This window comes from Orycteropus afer, unplaced genomic scaffold (assembly GCF_000298275.1).
Source record: "Orycteropus afer afer isolate SDZICR_OR568_19922 unplaced genomic scaffold, OryAfe1.0 scaffold00762, whole genome shotgun sequence".
Lineage (NCBI taxonomy): Eukaryota > Metazoa > Chordata > Mammalia > Tubulidentata > Orycteropodidae > Orycteropus > Orycteropus afer.
This window is the reverse complement of record NW_006922349.1, coordinates 679,549-702,736: the sequence shown is the minus strand read 5'-3', so window position 1 is coordinate 702,736 and position 23,188 is coordinate 679,549. Positions and strand designations below refer to the sequence as shown.

The 23,188-nt window shown below is 36.3% G+C and overlaps 1 protein-coding gene across 1 annotated transcript; it reads right to left on the bottom strand.

Annotated features, from left to right (window-relative positions):
- Positions 1-11,203: 11,203 nt before the first annotated feature.
- On the bottom strand, positions 11,204-12,151 carry LOC103211597 (olfactory receptor 2T2). The gene has a single exon (XM_007957576.2). The coding sequence runs from the start codon at positions 12,149-12,151 to the stop codon at positions 11,204-11,206; it is 948 nt and encodes a 315-aa protein (XP_007955767.2).
- Between the last annotated feature and the right edge of the window lie 11,037 nt (positions 12,152-23,188).

Here is a 23,188-nt window from a genome sequence, read left to right as displayed (position 1 = left end):
CTGTGGTATGTTCCTGCTAGAGTAGCACTGAAATAATCAAAAAAGTGATTTACCCTCTTTTTTCCTCCCAACCCCAGTAAACTTTGAAGAATATTTCTGTGTGTAAAACTTTTTTTGACTTTTTTTTTTTTTTTTTTTAATCATAGTGGTCTCATACAGTATCTGTGGTTTAATGGTTGACTCATTCCACTCAGTATAATTTTGTATAGGCTTATCAATGGTATGAGATATTTTACAGATTCATTCTTATCTTTTAAGGTTGCTTAATACTCTGTTGTGTGTAGGTATCATTATTTGTTTATTCATGTATCTGTTGATAAGTACATAAATTGTTTCCATCATTTTACTATTGTGAATAACTCTGTGATGAATATGAGTGTGCACATTTCTGTTTGTGGCCTGGCTCATAGTTCTTCAGCATACATCCCTAGTAGTAGGATTACTGGATCATATGATATTTCTATTTCCAAATTTTTAAGGAAGAAGTATACCATTTTTTTCACAGTGATTACATCGTTTTATTGTCTAATTAGTAGTGTATGAAGGTTATAGCCTCTCCATATTCTTACAAGCATTTTTTGATTGTTTGTTTTTTCAGGTTTGTTATCAATAATGGGTTGAGATGATATCACATTGTTTTTTTTGATTTGCATCTTATGATTAGTGATGATGAGGTTTTTTCTATATGTTTTTTGACTGCCTGTATGTCTTCTTTGGTGAAATATATGTTCATGTCCTCTACCCATTTTTAATTCAATTGATTATCTTTTGTTGTCTAGATGTTGAAGTTTTCTATAGGTTTTAGAGATTAGTACCTTTTGTAATATGTCATTGTTGAGAAACTTGCCAGTCTGTGCATTCTTCTTTCATTCTTTTGGTGAAATCTTTTGATGCCCATGTTTAATTTATGGGAATTTGTATTCCTCTATCTAGTCTTCTGCTTTTTGTATATTTTTAGTTGTTTGCTAACATATTTATGGCACTAAATTTACCTCTTTTTTTTTTGTTTACTTTGTATTTCAATTCAATTTAATATGCATTTATGAAGTACCTAATGTGTACAAGTCCCTTGGTTGTACAAATGCACAACGTGCTCAGAAGGTAAATGAAAAGTGAGATGTTCAATTCTACTTAGAGGTGCCTCAGAAGAAAGCTCTGGTAATGTTCTTCAAAAAAAATCAAGCAGTGAAAACCCTATATAGCACGGTTCTATTCTGATACTTGTGGAGTCTCCATGAGTCAGAATTAATTTGAAGGCAATTAGCACTGGTAATGTGCATAAAATGAACAAGATGCAAAAGATACACTTCTGCTTTAGTTCACACTCTGTTAGTGGATAAAGACAGGTTAAAAACTCATTATAAAATAATGTGAGGAGTGTTGTAATAAATATGTGTGCCAGATACAGAGGAAGGAATGACTAAATCAGGCTGAAATTGACAGTATACTTGGGTAATGGGTGGATCGATCCAGAATTAGAAGGAACACTCTACCTTGTCAAAGAGCTAGCTATATTTCAAGGCCTGGTTCTGGATTATAATGATTTCCCATGAAAGCAACACTAAAAATTTAGCTGCTAATCAAATGCTGGTTGTTGTTATGTGCTGTCGAGTTGGACCCGACTCATAGCAACCCCTCCTTGGGTTTCCAAAGCAGTATCACTATGGAAATAGATTGGCCCATCTTCCTTCCAAGGAGTGGCTGGTGGGTTTGAACCACCAGCCTTCTGGTTAGCAGTCAAGTGCCTTAGGCTCTGCACTACCAGAGCTCCCAAATGCTGGAGTATTTCTAATTAAAATCAGGAATCATAAAAGGATCACTGTGTTTATTTAATATTGTTTTGGAGATTCTTGCTAATTCAATGTGTATGAACAAGGATTAGGAAATATAAATGATCAGGAAGATTTTGCTTCCTTGGAGGTGTCTTTTATTTACGCATGCTCTACAATTTGTCCATTTTTTAAAAAAATCAGTATTCCAAGTGCCCAGAGTAGTGCCCTTAAATGAATAACTGCATAATTGTTGATTAGTGAATAAATTGCATGTGTTACTCTTAAATCAAGAAATCTTAAATTCAAATTAAGGAAACATGATCATATGAACTGAACCATATTCAAGGTTACCATATATATGGAATCTGAAAAGGGAAGGGATGTGTGTTTCAAGGGGGAACCTGAGGTGCCACTATTGTGTCCAATTTTACCCCTATATTTTATTTTGATGATCGTTATACTTTTAGGTTTTACATTTAAGTCTTTGATCCATCTTGAGCTAGTTTCATATATGGTGAAGGATAGGGATCCTGCTTAATTTTTCTGCAAAAGAGTATCCATGTTTTGCCAGCACCATATTTCAAAGAGAAGCTCATTTAAAGGATTTCAGTCTTTAGTCAAAAATCAGTTGTCCACGTTGTTGTTGTTGTTAGGTGCCATCTAGTGGTCTCCGACTCATAGCAACCCTGTGCACAGCAGAACAAAACACTGCCTGGTCCTGCACCAACTCCATGATCCTTGCTATACTTGAGCCCATCACAGCAGACACTGTGTCAATCCATCTTGTTGAGGGCCTTTCCCTCTTCATGGACCCTTCACCCTCCACCTGATCAAGCATGACATCCCCATTAGGCAGGAAGCGGGGAAAAGAGAAGCCAGGGAACACCAGACAGAGCATCAGGGATCTCAGGTAAGGGAAGGGACACAGGTCCCACTCCCAAGAGGCTGGAAGCGGAGAGGCTTCAAACAGCTAAGGGAGAAACACTTTTCTGTAAGTTTGTCATACTGTCATGGCTTGCATGTTGCCGTGACACTTGAGACTGTGCCACTGGTGTTTCAACACCAGTAGGGTTGCACATCATACACAGGTTTCAACACAGCTTACAGACTAAGACAGATTAGGAAGAAGCAAGAGGCCTTCTCAAAGAATTGGCCAGGGAAACCTTATGTATAGGTGGATGGATTTACTTCTTTGTTCCTATTCTGTTCCATTGGTCTAGGTGTCTGTCACTGTACCAATACCAGTATGTTGTGACTAATATGGGTATGTAGTAGGTTTTGAGATCAGGAAATATGAGGCCTCTTATTTTTTTCTTCTTTAGTAGTGTTTTACTTATCCAGGATTTCTTCCCTTTCCATGTAAAATTGATTAATATTTCTATCTCTGTAAACAATGATGATGGATACTGGATTGAGATTGCATTATATTTTAGATTGCTTTGGTGGTATTTCTATTTTCACTATGTTAAGTCTTTGTATCTATGAGTATGGTATACCTTCAATTTATGTAAGTGGTTGTGGGTTTCTTGTAGTAGTATTTTGTGGTTTTCATTGTATAGGTGTTTTGTATCTCTGGTTAGATTCATTTTTAAATGCTTCATCTTTTAGCTTGCTACTGTAAATAGTATTCTTTTCCTGATTTCCTTTTTGGAGCTCTCTTTGTTACTATATAAGAATCGGACTGATTTTATATGTTGATCTTGTATCTGTCACTTTGCTGAATCTTTGTACTAGTTCCAGTACTTCTGTGGATGAGTCCCTGGGATTTTCTGTGTAAAAGATCATATCTTTTACTCCTTCTTTGACAATTTAGTTATCTTTTATTTACATTTCTTACCTTATTTCTCTGTCTAGAACTTCCAATATAATATTGAATATAAGTATTGATTAATGGCATTATTTTTTCTGATTCACATTTGAAAAGGGAATCTTTTCTGCCTCTCTTCATTCAGAATGACTTCTTGTTGTTATGTACCGTCGAGCCAGATCCGACTCATAGTGACCCCTCCTTGAGTTTCCGAGGCAGTATCACAACGGAAGTAGATTGCCCAGCCTTCCTTCCAAGGAGTGGCTGGTGGGTTTGAACAACAAGCCTTCTGGTTAGCAGTCAAATGCCTTAGACACTAAGCTACCAGAGCTCCCTAGAATGACTTAGGCCATAGTTTTGTTTTTTTTTACTATGTTCGTAAGGGATACCAAAAAATATAAAACCAAATTCACTGTCATCGAGTCAGATCTGACTCATAGCAACCCCTCCTTGCTTATGAGGCAGTATCACTACAAAAGTAGATTGCCCCAAATTTTCTTCTGAGGAATGGCTGGTAGGTTTGAATCACCAGTCTTTTGGTCAGCAGTCAAATGCCGTAGACACTGCACTGTCCTTGCCTGGTTTTGGTATTTGAGTTAATTTTACTTCTTAGAATGAGTTTGGAAGTATTTCATCTTTTTCTATGTCCTGAAAGAGTTAGAGTAGAATTGGTGTCAATTGAATGTTTGGTAGAATTTGCCAGTGAAATCATCAGGCCTAGGACTTTTTTTCCCCTCTTTGGTATATATTATTATTATTATTATTATTATTATTATTATTATTATTATTTAGCAACCTGTTGAATTTCTTCTTTTGTGATGAGTCTGTTCAAATATTCCACTTCTTACTGTGTTACTTTGGGTAGGTAGCATGTTTGTAGAAATGTGTCTGTTTCTTTTAAGTTTTCAAATTTGTGGCAGCACTGGTTTTCACAGTGTTCAATCATTATCTTTTTTATTTTAGAAGGTTATGCTGTGACATCACATATTTTATCTTATTCATGTTATGTATATCTTCTCCTTTTCTTTTGTTAAATTTGCCAGTTTGTCAATTTTATTAATCCTTTCAAAGAACCAACTTCTAGTCATTTTTATTCTTTCTATTGTTTTTTGTTTGCTCATTTTGTTTCATTTATATCTGCTAAAATTTTTATTTCCTTTTTTCTGGAGACTGTAGCATTTTTTTTTCCCCTCATTGTTGGAGATACTGGTTTAAGATGTGGATTTTGGTTCTTCTTTTTGTATATGTGTGTTTATTGCTATATGTTGTCCTTTGAGCACTGATTTTTCTGTGCCCAAAATATTTTGATATGTTGTATATTCATACTCCTTTGATTCCAGAAAAAATGTTCTTTCTTTTATTATCCAGTAGGTTTTAAGCAGAGTATCAATCAGTTTCCATGTATTTAATTTTTTTCCTGGATCTTCCTACTGTTGATTTCCAAATTTATAGCATTGTGAGTTAAGAAGGTGCTTTTTAGTATTTTGACATTTTACATTTATGGGAGCTTGCTTTGTGGCCTAGCACATCCTTTATTCTGGAGAATGTTGCATATGCACTGGAAAAGAATATATGTTGTACTATGTTGGGTGAGTTGTCTCTGTACATCTATGAGGCCTGGTTGGTTGATTGTGATATTTAGTTCTTCAGTATTTTTGTTGAGTTTCTTTCTAATTTCATCCTTCATCAAAAGTGTTCTACGAAGGTCTCCTATTATTATTGTGGCCTTGTCTATTTCTCTTTTCAATTCTGTAAATTTTAATTTATGTATCTTATTGCTCTTTTATTGAGTACATAGATATTTATTGTGATTATTCCTGCTTTTTGAATTGAACCTTTAATCAATATATCATGTCCTTCATCGTGTGTTTTCCTGGTTTTTGCCTTAAAGTCTAATTTTCAAAAATTAATATTGTTACTACTGCTTCTTTCTTTTTTGCCATTTGCTTGATACTTGTTTTTACACCCTTTGATTTGTAGCTTATTTTTGTCTTTGCTTCTAAAGTGTGTATCTTGTAGACAACAAACTGATGGGTCATGTTTTCTTATCTACTCTGCTACTTTGTAACTCTTTATTAGCGCATATTTACATTCAGTGTAATTATCAATATGTATCAATTTTCTGCTTTAATTTTGCTGTTATTGTGTATGTGATGCTTGCTCTTTTTTTTCTTTGCTGAGTTAATTTTGTTTAGAGGTTTTCTTATTATTTCATTCACTGCTTTTGTTTTAGTATTTACTGAGTTTCTTTTCTTTTTTTTATTATTATTTTGGAAGAAAGTATATTAATTTTCTTTGTGGTTACCCTGTGATTTATTATTATCTTCTCACATTCAAAATAGTCTGTTCTATTTTGAAATTTCCTGGAATTCCTCTCTATTGGGAAGTTTGTAACTAAACCTTATATGTACTCTTTTTGCTTTGTAGTTGCCTACAAACTGACATCTCTGGTTCCTTATCTTTAGTCTTGTAAGCTTCTTTTATTTTTGATACTTTTATATCAGTTGTAAGAGGTGCAGACTGAATGTTCCTTAGAAATGAGAATGAACAGACTTCATCTCATGTATATTGGTCATGTTGTCAGAAGGAATTAGTAACTAGAGAAGTATATCACATTTGGTATAGGAGAAGGTCTGCAATAAAGGAAAGGCCCTCAATAATGGAGTGACACTGCAATGGTGGGTTTAAGTATGGCAAAGATTGTGAAGAAGATGCAGTACTGGCAGTGTTTTGTTCTATTGTACATAGGTACATTACGAGTCAGAGCCGCCCCCATGACATCTAACACCAAAAACATATCTGGGTTGATTTCCAGGTGATATTATCCTGTGTCTTACTCTCATATTATTGTCTGTTGTTGTTGATTCTCTTTCCAAAGGATGCCCTTTAACATCTCCTGCAAAGTTGATCTGTTTTTTATACATACCCTTTCTATTTTCTAGAAATGTCTCAATTTCACTATTGTATTATAGGGATAATTTTGCTGGGTTGTATAATTCTTGATTTGCAATTTTGTCTTTCAAGTTTTATATATATCATCCCATTGTCTTCTTGCTTGCATGGTTTCTGCCAAGAAATCACAGATTAGACTGAATGATTTTTTCTTTGTAGGTAGTTTTTAATTTATCCTGAGCTGTTTTTGGAATTATTTTTTTGTCCTTGGTTTTGGAACATTTGATTATAATATGTCTTGATGATTTACTTTTGGAGTCTATCCTATTTGAAGTTCATTGATCTTCTTGAATGCATAACTTCTAATCTTTCATGATATTAGGGAAGTTTTCTGTCAATAATTTTTAAATAATTTTCTTGGTTCATTTTTTTGTTCCTTCCTGTTTGAATTGCTATCAAACATAATTTATTCTTCTTACAGGCATTATACATAGTTCTTAGCTTTCTTCATTTTTTTTTTTTCCCTTTGTTCCACTGACAAATTAGTATTAAGAGATTTGTCTTCAGTTTTGGTAATAATTTCTTCCATTGATTCAGTTCCACTCCTTTGCCCTTCCAATGCATTATTTATTTCAGAATTTTGGTATTAATTATCTGTGTTTTCTTCAGTTTTACCTGTGGTTTCCTTGGTATTTCTTATTAATCTGTTGGTGGGATGTGAATATGATTGTTTTGAATTTCGTATCAGGTAGTCCCAATGGATTTTTTTTTTCCCTCTGGAAAATTATTGTTTCTATGTTTGTTCATTTTCTTGAGCACCTTGTAATTTTGTGTGTGTGTGAAGGGAGGCAGACTTTGTCTCATGTACATTGGTCATGTAGTCAGAAGAAACTAGTCCCTGGAGAATGATATAATGCATGGTCAAATAGAAAATCGACAAAAAATGGGAATATCCTTAATGAAATGGAGTGACAAAGTGACTGGTGGCTGCAATGAGTTGAAGTTGTCTGTTGTCTCCAAGATTTTGTGGTGTTGCTGTATTTACTTGTTGATTGTGTGTAGATTTTCTTCATCCTGAATTTTTGTTTTGTTTTAATATATCTGAGTAATAGGGCAGGATTCTACTCTGGTCACTACTTTGGCAACACTGAGAGCCTCACCACTTGTCTCTAGGGAGTTTTCATAGTAGATGGTAGTGTGGGCAGAAGTCTCTGATCATGACTCATATAAAGAAGCTGAGGGAAGGCTGATAAGATAAAGACCAACATCTGTCATCCTTGCAGTGGTGCTGGAATAGGGAGCAGAACTCATCCTGCATGTATGACAGTAATTTTGATCAGTATATCTCAAAATATGAGTCCTGACTCTGGTCGCTGATCACTTATGTAGGTCCTAGTGCAGTCCTGGGTAAGTGGATATGGTTATCTGGTTCTTGCCCAAATTGGAATACTGCTGGAAATGATTCAAATGGCTACGGTGTGTTTATTGGAAGTTAACCCTGTTTTTCTTATTGTTCCTGTTTCGTTCATTCTCTTCCTCTAATCAGTATTTGATCTATTTTTTTTTTTTTATCTTTTCCATTGAGTTTCTGTGTTCCAGGATTGTCATCTGTGTCCATTTCATTTTTCTTCTTGAATCATTTTTGTAGAGTGTCTGGATTTTATATTTGTGTAGTTACATCCTCCTGCCCCCATTTTTTTTTTTTTTTCACTATATGAGGTATAGCATACATACACAAAAAGTACACACGTCATTAATGGCATATTTTATGATCCATAATGTAGTGAATATACCCATGTGACCCCACTGAGGCTGAGGAACAGACTATTAACAATATCCCAACTGTCCCTTCTTTCCCCATTTTAATCATTAAGTGCAATATATCAGTGGAACTACTTACTCTAAATGCATCTTCCTTGCTTTTTATTTTTCAGGTACTTTTGTAATATCTGTCAAAGTTTGTGTTAAATGGCCTTGTTAAATGTATGAATGATTTACTTTGGCAATATAAGAAAAACAAACCTACCAAAAATCTACTGCCATTGAGTTAATTCTGACTCATAGCAATACTGTAGGCTGATGTAGAACTCCCACAAAAGGTTTCCAGTGCTGTAAATATTTATTGAAGTATAATGCCTCATCTTTCTCCAAAGAGTGGCTGGTGGATTTGAACCACCAAACTTTTGTTTAGCAGTCAATACTTTAACCTCTGCACCACCAGAGTTTCTAAAAAGAAACCTATTAAATATTGATATATATTTGCTAGGTACTATGCAAGAAAGTGATAAAGAAGACAAAAATGCTTTAGGTAGAGTGGGAATGTGAAGCATAAATAAATTTTGTAGAAGGAATGAATCTACAGTAGGCTGTGAAGGGAAGATGGAGAAGGGATTACCAAGAATGCAGAGAATCAAAGGAAAATCAAACATCACTAGAACCAAACAACTAAACTGAAGTCATATTGAATCAATTTCATAGCTCAACCTTTCTCTGTTTCTCCAGGGCAAATATTCATTTATGCAGACCATTCTCTTTTCTCCTTCTTATTTATTTATTTTATGTGGCTTCTTTAGGGAGCTCTGGTAGCATAGTGGCTAAGTCACTTGCCAGCTAACCAGACGGCTAGTCGTTCAAACCCACCAGCCACTCCTCGGAAGGAAGGTTGGGCAATCCTACTTCCGTAGTGATACTGCCTTGGAAACCCAAGGAGGGGTCGCTATGAGTCGGGGCCGACTCGACGGCACATAACAACAACAACATGTGGCTACTTTAAAATTTAAGGTCAAGTCCTTAGGAATCTTATGAGGTAAAACAAAACTCACGATTAGGATATTAAATGGATTTTCTTTTTCATCAGAAGCAATATTGATGAAGAAAATAATTTTCTCTCTATGCTGACATTAGATTAAATATTATAACAATAGTATAACATAATATAACAGAATACCATCTACTTAATATTAGTCAATGAAGAAATCACTTACATTGCCCAAAGTTTCTCTTTCTTATCCTTCTACTGATGGAAATCATAAAAAGAGAAACTTTGGGCAATGTAAGTGATTTCATATTGACTAAGATTAAGTCGATGTTATTCTGTTATATTGTGTTATTGTTATAATATTTAGTCTAATGTCAGAATAGAGAGAAAATTACTTTCATCAATGTTGATTCTGATGAAAAAGAAAATCCATTTAACATTCTATTCATGAGTTTTGTTTTACCTCATAAGATGGAAAGGGAGCTCTGATAGCATAGTGCCTAAGGCACTTGACTGCTAACCGGAAGGCTGGCAGTTCAAACCCACCAGCCACTCCTCAGAAGCAAGATGGGGCAATCTACTTCTGTAGTGATACTGCTTCGGAAACCCAAGGACGGGTCACCATGAGTCAGGTCTGACTCGACAGCACATAACAACAACAATATTGATGAAAAAGGAGCTCTGGTGGTGTAGTGTCTAAGGGATTTGACTGCTAACCAGAAGGCTGGTGGTTCAAACCTACCAGCCACTCCTTGGAAGGAAGGCTGGGAAATCTATTTCTGTAATAATACCACCTCTGGAACCCATGGACAGGTTACTATGAGTTGGATCTGACTCCACAGCAAAGAGTTATTGATAGAAAGACACAAAAAAATGAATTAAAACTTCTCTTTTATTTATGACATTTCAGAACTATGTACATACAGATAAAGTTTATAAATGGATGATAGAGACTCATACAGTCTTTATTTAGTTAATATTCTAAGCATTTGTATATATATTCTCAGTTACTACTAAAACATCATGTCTCATTCCAAATAGTTTAAAAGAGAAATCTTTGTCTACCTATATAGAGAAGTTGACAATACAATAATTGAACAACTTCACCCAAAGGAGCTAAATTTGCTAATAAAAATACCTTGGTGTATTCATTCTATGCTTATGTATTATTTCTTTCTTAAAGTATACATTGGAGGAAGTGTATAATTGCAGTGGTGTTATGAGCTTAATGGTAGAATCCAATTTTCAATCAATCATTAAATTAATTGTAAGGGACATATGATTTAGTTTATGTCATATAAAGATGATAACTATGCACAGTTTAGTGTAAATGGTAAAAGAATACAGATGTTCTGAAAAGTAATTAAGAATCCAGAACACAAATCCAATCCAATCATGTTCATAAACATTTCTTTCCTAAATAGATAAACTATGCCTTATCATTAAAACATATCATACTTTTACATAATGTTTGAAATTAAATTATCAAGTGCTTGGCCAAAGAACCTTGCAACCTTGCAACTTTCCATTCAAAAACTAGTCAGTGATACAGAGATGATAACATACAAACACATATGTTATTATTGTTGTTGTTGTCATGTGCCATTGAGTCGGACCCGACTCATAGCAACCCCTCCTTGGGTTTCTGAGGCTGTATCACTATGGAAGTAGGACTTTTAAAAGTGATGCTTTCCCTGACTGGGATGATATAGAAATAGAGTCAACTGACTGGGACTATTTTTCTGAACATTCAAACAAGTATTTTGGTTAATACTAAGATACATTCTGTCCTCAGCTATCGTTTTTAAAAGACACTTGCTACAGAAGAATTTTGCCTGCTGATATTTCAGGAGTGTTGAAATTACACTGAACATTCTCATAACCAAGAACATATATTCTTTAAAGACTATATGTAATTGGTAACAGTAACACGAATGTTGGTACCTGGTCCCCCTAGTATTTCCTAGATACATATCAAGCACTGATTCTCCGGGAGAAGGTGCAAATTCCCAACACTTTCCTTAGAGCTGCTGCTACATCTTTATTCCTCAAACTGTAGATGAGTGGATTGAGCATGGGAGTAAGGATGGTGTAGAAGGCAGACACGACCTTGTCTGTCTCTGGTGTGTGGTAAGAATAGGGTATCACATTGGTGTAGAATGCTGCCCCATAGAAAATACTCACCACCATAATATGGGAAGAACAGGTAGCAAAGGCTTTGCGCCGGCCCTCAGCAGAATTCATCTGATGGACAGTAATCAGAATCCGTGTGTAGGAGACAGAGGTGATGGTTATAGGGATGAGAAGCATCATCACACAGCAAGAGTACATGAGAGTCTCATAGAGTGACGTGTCTATACATGACAGTTTCAGTACAGCTGGGATCTCACAGAAAAAATGATTGATTTCTCGGGATCCGCAGTAAGGAAAACTCATGGTAACAGGAGTCAAAATAAATCCATCCAAGGAGCCACCAACCCAGGAGCCTATTACCATAAACAAGCAAATCCTGCGGTTCATAAGAAGAGGGTACCGGAGGGGATTGCACACAGCCACATATCGGTCATAGGCCATGAGACCTAGCAAGAAAACTTCCCCTCCAAGCAATGTCAGGTACAGAAATACCTGTATTGCACAGCCAAGGAAAGAAATGGTCTTTTCCTTGGACAAAAGGTCTTGTAACATCTTAGGAACAGTAATACAGATGTAAACTGTGTCCATGATGGAGAGTTGGCTGAGCATGAAGTACATGGGTGTGTGGAGACGAGAGTCCACATGAATGAGGAGGATCATGACCACATTGGCTGTTACAGCCACTACAAAGATGGAGAAGACCACTGCAAAGATAAGCCCAGGGAACAAAGGATGGGTGACAAGGCCCAAGAGGATGAAGTCAGTAGAGTTTTGGAAAATAGCCCTCATGTTCATATCACATGATACTTCTTAGACTGTAAAGGCAGAAAGTAAGTCAGTTAAGTAATCATCTAGTGTTTAGGCAGAATCCACTATGAAAAGTCTACTAGAAGCAGTGTGAAATGAAGACATGAACATCAACATTGACATCAGAATCATACAAAATTATGGTTTAACTCTTGTCTATATGACATTTACACATAAATTGATCTGCAATTTAATTAAGTGTCATTATCTGTGGAAAGATCATCATAAGCATATGTCTTGAGACTTTGGACTATGTCTTCAAGGTGCATCTGATTGGTTAACTACATAATTCATAAAATCCAAGTTTCACAATCTCCTTTCATTTTATTTTGAGCTATCTTTTATAAACATGGTCTAATATTATCATTTAGATTGAAACTTTCCAAAGACTGATGCCTTATTCTCATATTACAATCTATATATATGTGCTGACCAAACTTAAATTCTTTCATTGTATTTATAAAATCATATTACATAATATATATGTGTGTGTTTGTGTGTGTGCATTAGTAAATTGATAGACTATAATATGGAGTTAATAAAATCAGATAATTTTAACTATTTTTGGCTAAAGTTATTATTAAGCATCTTTGTGAATGCTTGGATCATAAAGTATTATCTAGGTAGAACTGCAAATTTTATTTGAAGATCAGAGACCACGGTGCCCTGAGGTCAGATGTACAGCAAGAAGAACTCATAATTTAGGCATAAGTCATTTTAATTAAACATTTGGAGCTTATTTTTTCTCAGAATAATTTTGAATAATCATAAATCTCAAATGAAGATCATGATGAACTCCGCTCCACAAGCTGAGCTTCGGATTCATCACCATGGTCGTCTTTCTCATTGACTTTGTGGAGCTTGTCAAATTTTGTGATTTTGCACTGCCTAAAATCATTGAACAATTGGTTCAAGCACAGCAAAGATTGTGTGGATGGCACATGATCTAGCAGTGTTTTGTTCTCTTGTACATAGGATCACTATTGGTAGGAGCCAACTTGATTACATCTAACAACAACATCATTCTAAGGAGCCCTGTTGATGTTGATGTGATTCAACCTTCAGTCATGAGCCAAGATGTCAGCTATTCAAACCCACCAGCAACTCTGAAAAACAAAAGACCTGGCAGTCTGCTGCCATAATGATTATAGCCTGGGAAACCTTATGGGGCAGTTATACTCTGTCCTATAAGGTCTTTATTACTCAGAATCCACTCAACAGGACACAACATCATTCAATGTAGCACCTGGGGTCAGTAGTTAAGAGTTTGGTTGTCAACTAAACGTTTGGCTGTTCAAATCCACCTGCCACTTTGCTGAAGAAAATCAAATCCATTTCCATTCCCATTGGCTTGATTCTGACTCAATGTGACCCAACTGGGTAGAGTACAACTGCCCAAAAGTGTTTCCAAAACTGCAAGTTTTTATGGAATCACACTGCCATATATTTCTCACCTGGAGAGTTGATGTATAAGAACCATAGACCTTCTGGTCAGCATCCAAGTGCTTAATCATTGCATCACTAGCTCTCAACTGTAAATATTCCAAACGGAGAACCAAACCTTCTGCCACCAAGTTGATTCTAATTATGATAAAATTGGATTATAATAACACTAAATGTAGATATTTAAGGAAAGCAGATATACATTGCATTGGAGAGTTCTAGCTTTTTATTTGTTTATTCTTTTTCTTTTTGTAGAAATAACATTCTAGCAACTGTTCCAGAAGTTGTCCTTCCAGGAGTTACACAACAGAAACCATTCAAATAAAAAGGGAAATTACAGATGTGCTGGTAAAAGCCAAAGATCCAAAGGCACTCAAGAATGCTCACTTCAGGCAGCCAAATTACTTCATTTGATTTCAAATTTCTGTCATTAATGGATGATATGGATCAGTAAAGAATCCCAGTTAATCAAAAGTACCATATAGCTCTAATATTCATAAATTATTTGTTTCTGAGAGTGGAAAAAGGGGCCAAAGATGGCACATTAGGATACATCTGCTTTTAGAGAAGTTTAAGAAGAGAAGAAAACTAAAGATGTGAAAGGCATCAAGAGAAATAGAAAGAAATACAGCAGTATGCAGTGTCCATAAAAAACATAAAGAGATAAATTATGTTTGCTGCATATCAGGTCTTTTAGATGATTTTCATATATTAAAACATGTTGTTGTTGTTGTTGTTAGGTGCTGTTGAGTCATCTCCAACTCATAGCAACCCTATGCACAGCAGAATGAAACACCGCCCTGTTCCCTGCCAGCTCTGAGATCCCTGCTATACTTGAGCCCATCGCTGCAGCCACTGTGTCAATCCATCTCATTGAAGGCCTTCCTCTCTTTCTTTGACCCTCCACCTTACCAAGCATAACAGCTTCTCCAGGGAATGGTCCCTTCTTACATGACCAAAGTAGGTGAGACGAAGTCTGGCCATTCTCACTTCCAAGGAGCATTCCGGCTGCACTTCCTTCAGAACATATTTGTTAGTTCTTTTACCAGTTCATAGTATTTTCAGCATTCTTCATCAGCACCACATCTCAAAAGCATCAATTCTTCTTCAGTCTTCCTTATTCATTGTCCAGCTCTCACATGCATATGAGGCAATTGAAAACATCATGGTTTGTGTCAGGTGTACCTTAGTCCTCAAGGATACATCTTTGTCCTTCAGCACTTGAAAGAGGTCCTTTGCAGCTGACTTGCCCAGTGCTATACATCATCTGATATTCTGACTGCTGCTTCCATTGGCATCGATTGTAGAACCAAGCAATGTGAAGTCCTTGACAACTTCTCTCCATTTATCATTATGCTGCTTATAGGTGCAGTTGTGAGAATTTTTGTTTTCTTTATATTGAGATGCAATTCATACTTGAGTGTATTCTTCAATCTTCATCAGTAAGTGCTTCAAGTCATCTTTACTTTCAGCAAGCAAAGTTGTGTCATCAGCACATTGCAGGTTGTTAATGATTCTTCCTCCAATCCTGATGCCACATTCTTCTTCACAGAGTCCAGCTTCCAATTATTTGCTAAGCATACAAGTTGAGTAAGTATGGTGAAAGTATACAACCCTGATGCAGTCCCTTCTTGATCTTAAGCCATGCAGTGTCCCCTTGTTCTCTTCAAATGACAGCCTCTTGTTCAATGTACAGGTTCCTCATGAGCACAATTAAGTGTCCTGGAATTCCCACAATTTGTTATGGCCCAAACAATCAAATGCTTTTGCATAGTCAATAAAACACAAGTAAACATCTTTCTGGTATTCTTTGCTTTGAGCCAAGATCCATGTGACATCAGCAATGATATTGCTTGTTCCACATCCTCCTCTGAATCCAGCTTGCACTTCTGGATGTTCTCTGTCAATATAATGCTGCAACCTTTTTTGAATTATCTTCAGTAAGATTTTACTTGTGTAGGATAATAATGATACTGTTTGATAATTTCCACATTCTGTGGGATCACTTTTCTTTGGAATGGCTTCAAATATGGATCTCTTCTAGTCAGTTGTCCAGGTAGCTGTCTTCCAAATCTCTTGGCATTACCAAGTGAATGCATCCAATAGGGTATCTATTTGTTGAAACATCTTGTTTTGGTTACCTAGTGTCATTCTGACAACAATATACCACAAATGGGATGACCTTAAAAAATAGGAGTTTATTCTCTTATAGTTTGGGGGCTTCCCAGTTCAAAGTGCCATTCTCTAGGGGCTGGGTGAAAGCCCTTCAACCTTGGGGTCCAGCTCTGCCTTCTGCTCCCAACCCACTGGAGCTAGAGGTGTATCTTCACTCAGACTTCTGCTGGCTGCTGAGGTTGACAAGCCCAAGGTTGACAAGTAAAAAGGTACAGTCCTGATTTTACCAAACCACATGGCAGGCCATTAATTTAAGTCCATTGTGAGTCCCAAGGTCAGCAGAACATGGTAGGCTACGGAACAATGACATGGCTATATGCAGGATCCAAGCGTTCCATAAACTAGAGACCATTCCCCAAGGCTTTTGCTTATATACATGATGCAGCCCACATTCCCTAAGGCAGCTACTCAGCTGTGCATGGTAGATTCCACCATGGAGTTGATTACCAGTCTCATCATGGGGAATATTACATCCAACTGCCCAGCCATTCAACCAGGCCCAGCTAAGTTGACACACAAACTGAACTACCACACATCTTAATGGCTATTCCATCAATTCCTGGAGCCTTGTTCTTCACCAATTCCTTCAGTGCAGCTTCAACTTCTTCCTTCAGTGCCATTGGTTCTTGATCATATGCCACACCCAGAAATGGATGAACATCAATCAGTTCTTTTTGGTACAGTGACTCTGTGTATTCCTTCCATCTTTTTTTGATGCTTTCTGCACCATTCAGTATTTTGCCCACAGAATCTTTCAATATTGCAAATTGACACTTAATTTTTTCCTCAGTTCTTTCAGCTTGAGAAATGATAAGTACGTTCTTCCCTTTTGATTTTCTAACTCCAAGTCTTTGCAAATTTCATTACCGTAATTGGCTTTGTCTGCTTGAGCTGCTCTTTGAAAACTGTTCAGCTCTTTTATCCTGTCATTTCTTCCATTTGCTTTAGCTACTCTCTGTTCAAGGTCTAGTTTCAGAGTCTCTTCTGACATCCATTTTGATCTTCTCTTCTTTTCTCATCTTTTTAATGACCTCTTGCTTTCTTCATGAATGATGTTCTTGATGTCATCCCACAATTTTTCTGGTTTTCAGTCACTGGTGTTCAATGCATCGAATCTATTCTTTAGATGGTCTCTAAATTCAAGAGGGATATACTCATGATCATATTATGGCTCTTGTGGACTTGTTTGTAAATTGTCTTCAACTTCAGTTTGAACTTGCATATAAGCAGTTGATGGCCTGTTCCACAATCAGCTCCTGTACTAGTTTTGTCTGAAGTCATTGAGTTTTTCCATTGTCTCTTGCCACAAATATAGTCAATCTGATTCCTGTGTATTCCATCTGGCCAAGTCCATGTGTGTAGCACCATCTTGTGTTGTTGAAAAAAGCTATTTGTAATGAATAAGTTGTCGGTCATACAAAATTCTATCATGCAATCTCCAGCATTATTTCTGTCATCAAGAACAAATTTCCCAACTATCGGTGATTCTTTGTTTCCAACTTTTGCATTTCAGTCACCAGTGATAATTAACTCATCTTGATTGCATGTTTGGTCAATTTCAGACTGTAGAAGCTGATAAAAATCTTCAATGTTCTCATTTTTGGCTTTGGTGGTTGGTGCCTAAATTTTAATAACAGTGGTAGTAAGTGGTTTTCCTTGTAGGTGTACAGATATTATCCTATCACTGACAGTATTGCACTTCAGGACAGATCTTGAAACATCCTTTGTGATGATGAATGTCACACCATTCTTCAAATTGTCATTCCTGTGATGGTAGATCTTATGGTTGTCTGATTCAAAATGGTGAAATCCAGTCCATTTCAGCTCACTAATGCTTAGGATATCAATCCTAATGTGTTTCATTTCATTTTGATGACTTCCAATTTTCCTAAATTCATACTTCTTACATTCCATGTTCTGATTATTAATCAATATTTGAAGCTGTTTCTCCTCAATTTGAGACTGCCATGTCAGCAAATGGAGGTCTCAAAAGCTTTCCTTTTTGCATATCAGTAAGGTTGATCCCACTCTGATGATGCAGCTTTTTCCTGTTGTTGTTGTTGTTCTGTGCCGTTGAGTCGGACCTGACTCATAGCAACCCCTCCTTGGGTTTCCAAGGTGGTATCACTACGGGAGTAGATTGCTCAATCTTCCTCCCAAGGAGTGGCTGGTGGGTTTGAACCACCAGCCTTCTGGATCGCAGTCAAGTGCCTTAGGCACTATGCCACCAGAGCTTTTCTGACCAAAGTGCTTGTACTCCTGCACTGGATCATATTATGTTCCCAGGCTATTCATAAAGTTGTACAGTAATGTATCAGACACTGTTTCTCTGCTATTCATAAAATTTCCCCTGGCCAATTGTTTGAGAAGTGGATGACCTGTTCCTTCTTCCTAGTCTGTCTCTCTAAGCTACATCGAAACCTGTGCACCATGTGCAACCCTGCAGGAACTTGAAACACAGATGGCACAGCATCAAGCCTCACAGCAAAACACAAGCCACAAAAGTACAAGAAACTGACAGACAAGTTTGTCTCCCTTAGCTGTCTGAAACCTCACCATCCTCCCCTTACCTGGATCTTTGGCACTGCTCTGCACTGTCATCCCCCTGATTTCTCTTTTCCTTACTTTCCTGCCTGGATCTGGGTCACTCCCTTTACCTGATCCCTGGCTGCCGCTCTGCTCTGTCATCTCCTCTGGCTTCACTTTCTTCTTCTTTCCTTCTTTGTGGGGTTTGGGCCTGAGTCCTTCCCCTTACCTGGATCCTGGCTGCTGCTCTGATCTGTTGTCTCCACTGGATCTGCTTTCAATATTAAAACTATATTATTAAACTTTATATAATTTTATATATATTAAAACTTTCTATATTAAAACATAGCACCAATCATTTCCAAAAATATTGTTTGCTTCAAATATCTTACACATGCCTGTACAAACAAACCAAAAAACAAAACAAACAAACAAAACTCCATTGACTTGATACAATAATGACCCTATAAAACCAAATCAAACAAAAAAACCTAACTGCCATTGAGTCAAATCAGACTCATAGCGACCCCTTTGAATTTCCAAGGTAGTAAATTTTTACAAAAGTAGATTGCCCTATTTTTCTTCCACCAAGTGACTGGTGAGTTTGAACTGCCAAACTTCTGATTAGCAGTCAAATGCCTTAGGCACTATGGCACCAGAATTCCTTTAGGACCTGATAAAACTGCTATATAGTGTTTCCAAGGCTGTAAATCCACATGGAAGCAGACTTCTTCTTCTTTCTCTAATGAGTAGCCAGTGGGCACTACCCTCAGCAGATGTCTTAACCATTGCACCACCAGAGCTCCTTCATGCCATGGCTAGAGACCAAGATAATCTTAAAGTATGGAAAATTGAAAGAAAACTGAAGTGATCATTAAACATTAAGATCTTGGCTGAAAGCAAAGAATACCAGAAAATTATTATCTGTGTTGTATTGACTATACAAAGACATTCAACTCTGTGTTGTTGTTGTTTGCCATCGAGTCGGACCTGACTCATAGTGACCCCTCCTTGGATTTCCAAGGCAGTATCATTACGGAAGTAGATTGCCCCATCTTCCTTCCGAGGAGTGGCTGGTAGATTTGAACTGCCAGCCTTCTGGTTAGCAGTCAAGTGACATAGCCACTATGCTACCAGAGCACAACTCTCTGTGTATCATAACATATTATGGATAACATTGAGAAGACTTGGAATTCCAGAACAGTTTATTGTGCTTATGAACAATCTGGTGTTCAAACAGTTTAAAATCAAGAAGGGAGTGTGTCAGCGTTGTATTCTTTCACCATATTTATTCAATCTGTATGCTGAGCACGTAATTTGAGAAACTGCACCATAAGAAGAATGCAGCGTCACGATTGGAAGGAGACTCATTAACAACTTGCTATAAGTACATGATGCAACCTTGCCTGCTGAAAGGGTGGAGAACTTAAACCAGTAACTGAAGACTACATTCTTCAGTATGGATTGCACCTCAACATAAAGAAATGAAAATCCTCACTACTGGACCAATAAGCAACACTACAACAAATAGAGAAAAAAACTGAAGATATCAGGGATTTCATTTTGCTTGGATCCACAATTAACACCCATGGAAGCAGCAGTCAAGAAATCAGACATCGTATTGCACTGGGCAAATCTGCCACAAAAGGCATTTTTAAAGTGTTAAGGAGCAAAGATGTCACTTTGAAAACTAAGGTGTGCCTGACTCAAGTCACAGTATTTTCAATCTCCTCATATATATGTGAAAGCTAGAAAATGAATTAGGAAGACTGAAAAAGAGTTGATGGCTTTGAATTGTGATGTTGGCAAAGAATACTGATAAAAACATGGATAGTCAGAAAAACAACCAAATTTGTCCAGGAAGTGCAGCCAGAACGCTCCTGAGAAGGGGCAATGGCCAGAGTTTGTCCTTTCTACTTTGGTAATGTTGTCAGGGCACATCTTTCCCTAGGGAAGGCTATCATGCTTGTAGAGGGTGAGCAAAAAAGGGGAAGACCTTAAATGACATGGATTAACATGGTGGCTACAATGACAGGCTGAAACATAGCAATGATTGTGAGGATGGCACAGGACCAAACACTGTTTTGTTCTGTTGTATAATAAGGTTTTATGAGTCAGAGCCAAATAGGCAGCATCTAAAAACAAAGTGATAACCACTCTGAAAATTGTACAGATACAAATGGCAATGAATTCAAGTAGAGCAGTTTTAGATCAGAGATGGAAATTGGTCTCTTACATTTTTAAAATTTTAAATTTAAAAATTTTAGGTTTAAAAAGAAGGGAGGAAAGGATTGCTGATGGTGTAAGTAATATCAGGAAAGACTCACAAGTACAAAATAGTAGAGTGCATGTGGTGAAGTAAGTAAAGGAGAATTCAGTCCACCTGCAGCTTAAGGTCTCCTTAGAAACTTAAATTGTGTAATGTGAGACTGAGTTATACTGGGAGTGAAAAATCAAGGCGGAGAGATTTTGACTCAAAATTTCTGGAAATAATATGTAACATGTTAGTTATTTGAGAAGAAAAGTTACATGAATAAATATTTATTTAAGAAAGAAATAGATGGCAGTATATTTAGAAGAATCCTCACAGTGAGTTAATTAATATTAATTACTATTAATTTAGCAGCTCTGGTGGAATAGTGCATAAAGCTTTTGACTACTAACCAGAAGGCTGGTGGTTCAAACCTACTTGCGTATTGATACCACCTTGGAAACCTAAGGTGGGGTAGCTATGAGTTGGATCTGACATGTATATATGTATATATATGTGTGTGTGTGTGTGTGTGTGTGTGTACACACACATATAAATTCCCTTTCTGCTTCAATTATGCAGCCCAATAGAATTTCATATACTCATATGAGGATAAATTTCAGGATATTTTTTAAGGATTATTATTTCTTTACGGGGAAAAAAAAAATCTTTACTATGGGTCCTGAAAGCATATTTACATGTCTTAAGGAGTAATAAAAGGAGATGAAGTCTAAAAAGAAATCAGAAAAAATAAAAGATTCAACATATTTTAATCTCTTCCAAACTATGCAAAACACCTTCATCTATTCCTGATTACATGCAAGAAAGCATTCATCATCTCAAAATTCAGAAGACAATCATGCTTCTCCCTTACTAATGAACATCTTTGCCACCTATCTATTAAATCTGAAGATCTTCAATAACATCTGGAAATTTCTCATCGTGAAAAATAAATCCACTACTGTAACCATCAGCAATTATTTCTCCTTTTCCTCTTCAGTAAATCCATTTAAGCATTTCTTAATTATTTCTAGATGTCTTTTGGCTTTCTGTGTTTTTGGTTAAAGTATTCCTTTTTCCAATAGACTGCTTGCCAAGAAGTGAAAGTGTACATCCTCTTAATCTTGAAGAGATCACTGCCTCTACCTTTAACAGATACTGTCATAGAGGGTGCCCTTCTAATAGTCTCAGAATGTTCCTAAAGAAAACATCCCAGTATTTGGAGTTTCCATCAAAATGTAAGATCTTACCTCAGAGTAGCAAAGTCCAAGTCTTAGTAATGCAACAGTAGAGTGACAGACTACTTAAGTACTCTGGTATTGAGTTGGGGACTGAGCCAAAAAAGGCTTTTCATTCATAATTGATCGGTGTTTCCACACCCTCAGGAGGAATGCTCTGCTGAGCAATTAATTCAGGCTTCCTTGGCTCATCTTGTGCAGCAAAGTAAGGTCAACCAAAGACCTATCCCATCTCTCCAAAGGGTGCCATCTTTTCCGAAGTGACGTATTTCAATCATTTCTTGATATTTCATCATAATTCTAGCATCTCTTCAGAGTAATAAAAAAGAGTGAGTTGGGAATGAGTGGCAGACCTGAAAAATATTTAAAACTTCTAAAAGGAGTTGTAGTGATAAATCACATGTAATACTTAACTGAAAAAAAGAAAAAAAAATCTCTTACGTATTATTGGCCTATTTTATATGGGGAAATTAATTATATGAAGGAATATGTATCTGAAACTTAAAGAGGTTAAGTGTTTTTCAAAATTATTCATCTACTGAGTAGGAAGGAAGAACTTCAAGTTCAGTGTGGAAAAAAAAGAAAAATAAGGCTCATGGAAGAGAAAATAAGAAGCAGGAAGATAAATAAAGAGGAAGTGAGGAGGAAGAGACAAAAAACAAAAGAAAGTAAAAAAGGTGGAATAAAACAAAGATCAAAAATTTTTGAACATTCTTTTGCCTAGGTATTTAAAGAGACTTAAACATGAGGGGAATTAAGTACTTAAATTATTTTTTCTCTCCTTTGAGGAAAACATAAAAAAAGTGGTCTTGTTTGCAAATAAATGTTATTTTTAAAATACTGATAAAATATTCTATTATTAACAAAATACATCATTATTAAATAATTTTCATGGAGTAGGAATTGAAATGGGAAACTTACTTCTATGATTTTCAAAACTACACAAAAAAATTAGAACTACACTTAATGAATCCTACAATACAAATGAAAAAAACCCACATTTTCAGCCATCAAAATGATATTCATTAACTAACTCTTCTTGAAGAATATTTTATATGAATACTGCATAAATACAAAAGTTCTTCAGTTACTTGCTGAATCTATTTCAATAGATTCTTCCCTCCATTGTGTTGTGTGTAGCTATAGAGATATAAATGGGTTTTCAGTTACTGATATTCTCTTCCTTTTATTCGCAGACAGTGTCTGGACTGGCCACAACCACCAGAAAATTGACTTTGCAGTCTGAAACCATCTCAGTTTAACCCAGTGTTCCATACAACTGTTTTCTTTTTTTCCTACCATGAAAATGGATAATAAGTATTGCTATAACAATTAAGTCAGATTTCTATCATTAATTTCTATAAGTTTTTTTTTTTTTTTTTTTTT

Excerpts from the sequence above, each read along its gene's own strand:
- LOC103211597 (XM_007957576.2), bottom strand. The coding sequence starts at position 12,151 with ATGAGGGCTATTTTCCAAAACTCTACTGACTTCATCCTCTTGGGCCTT.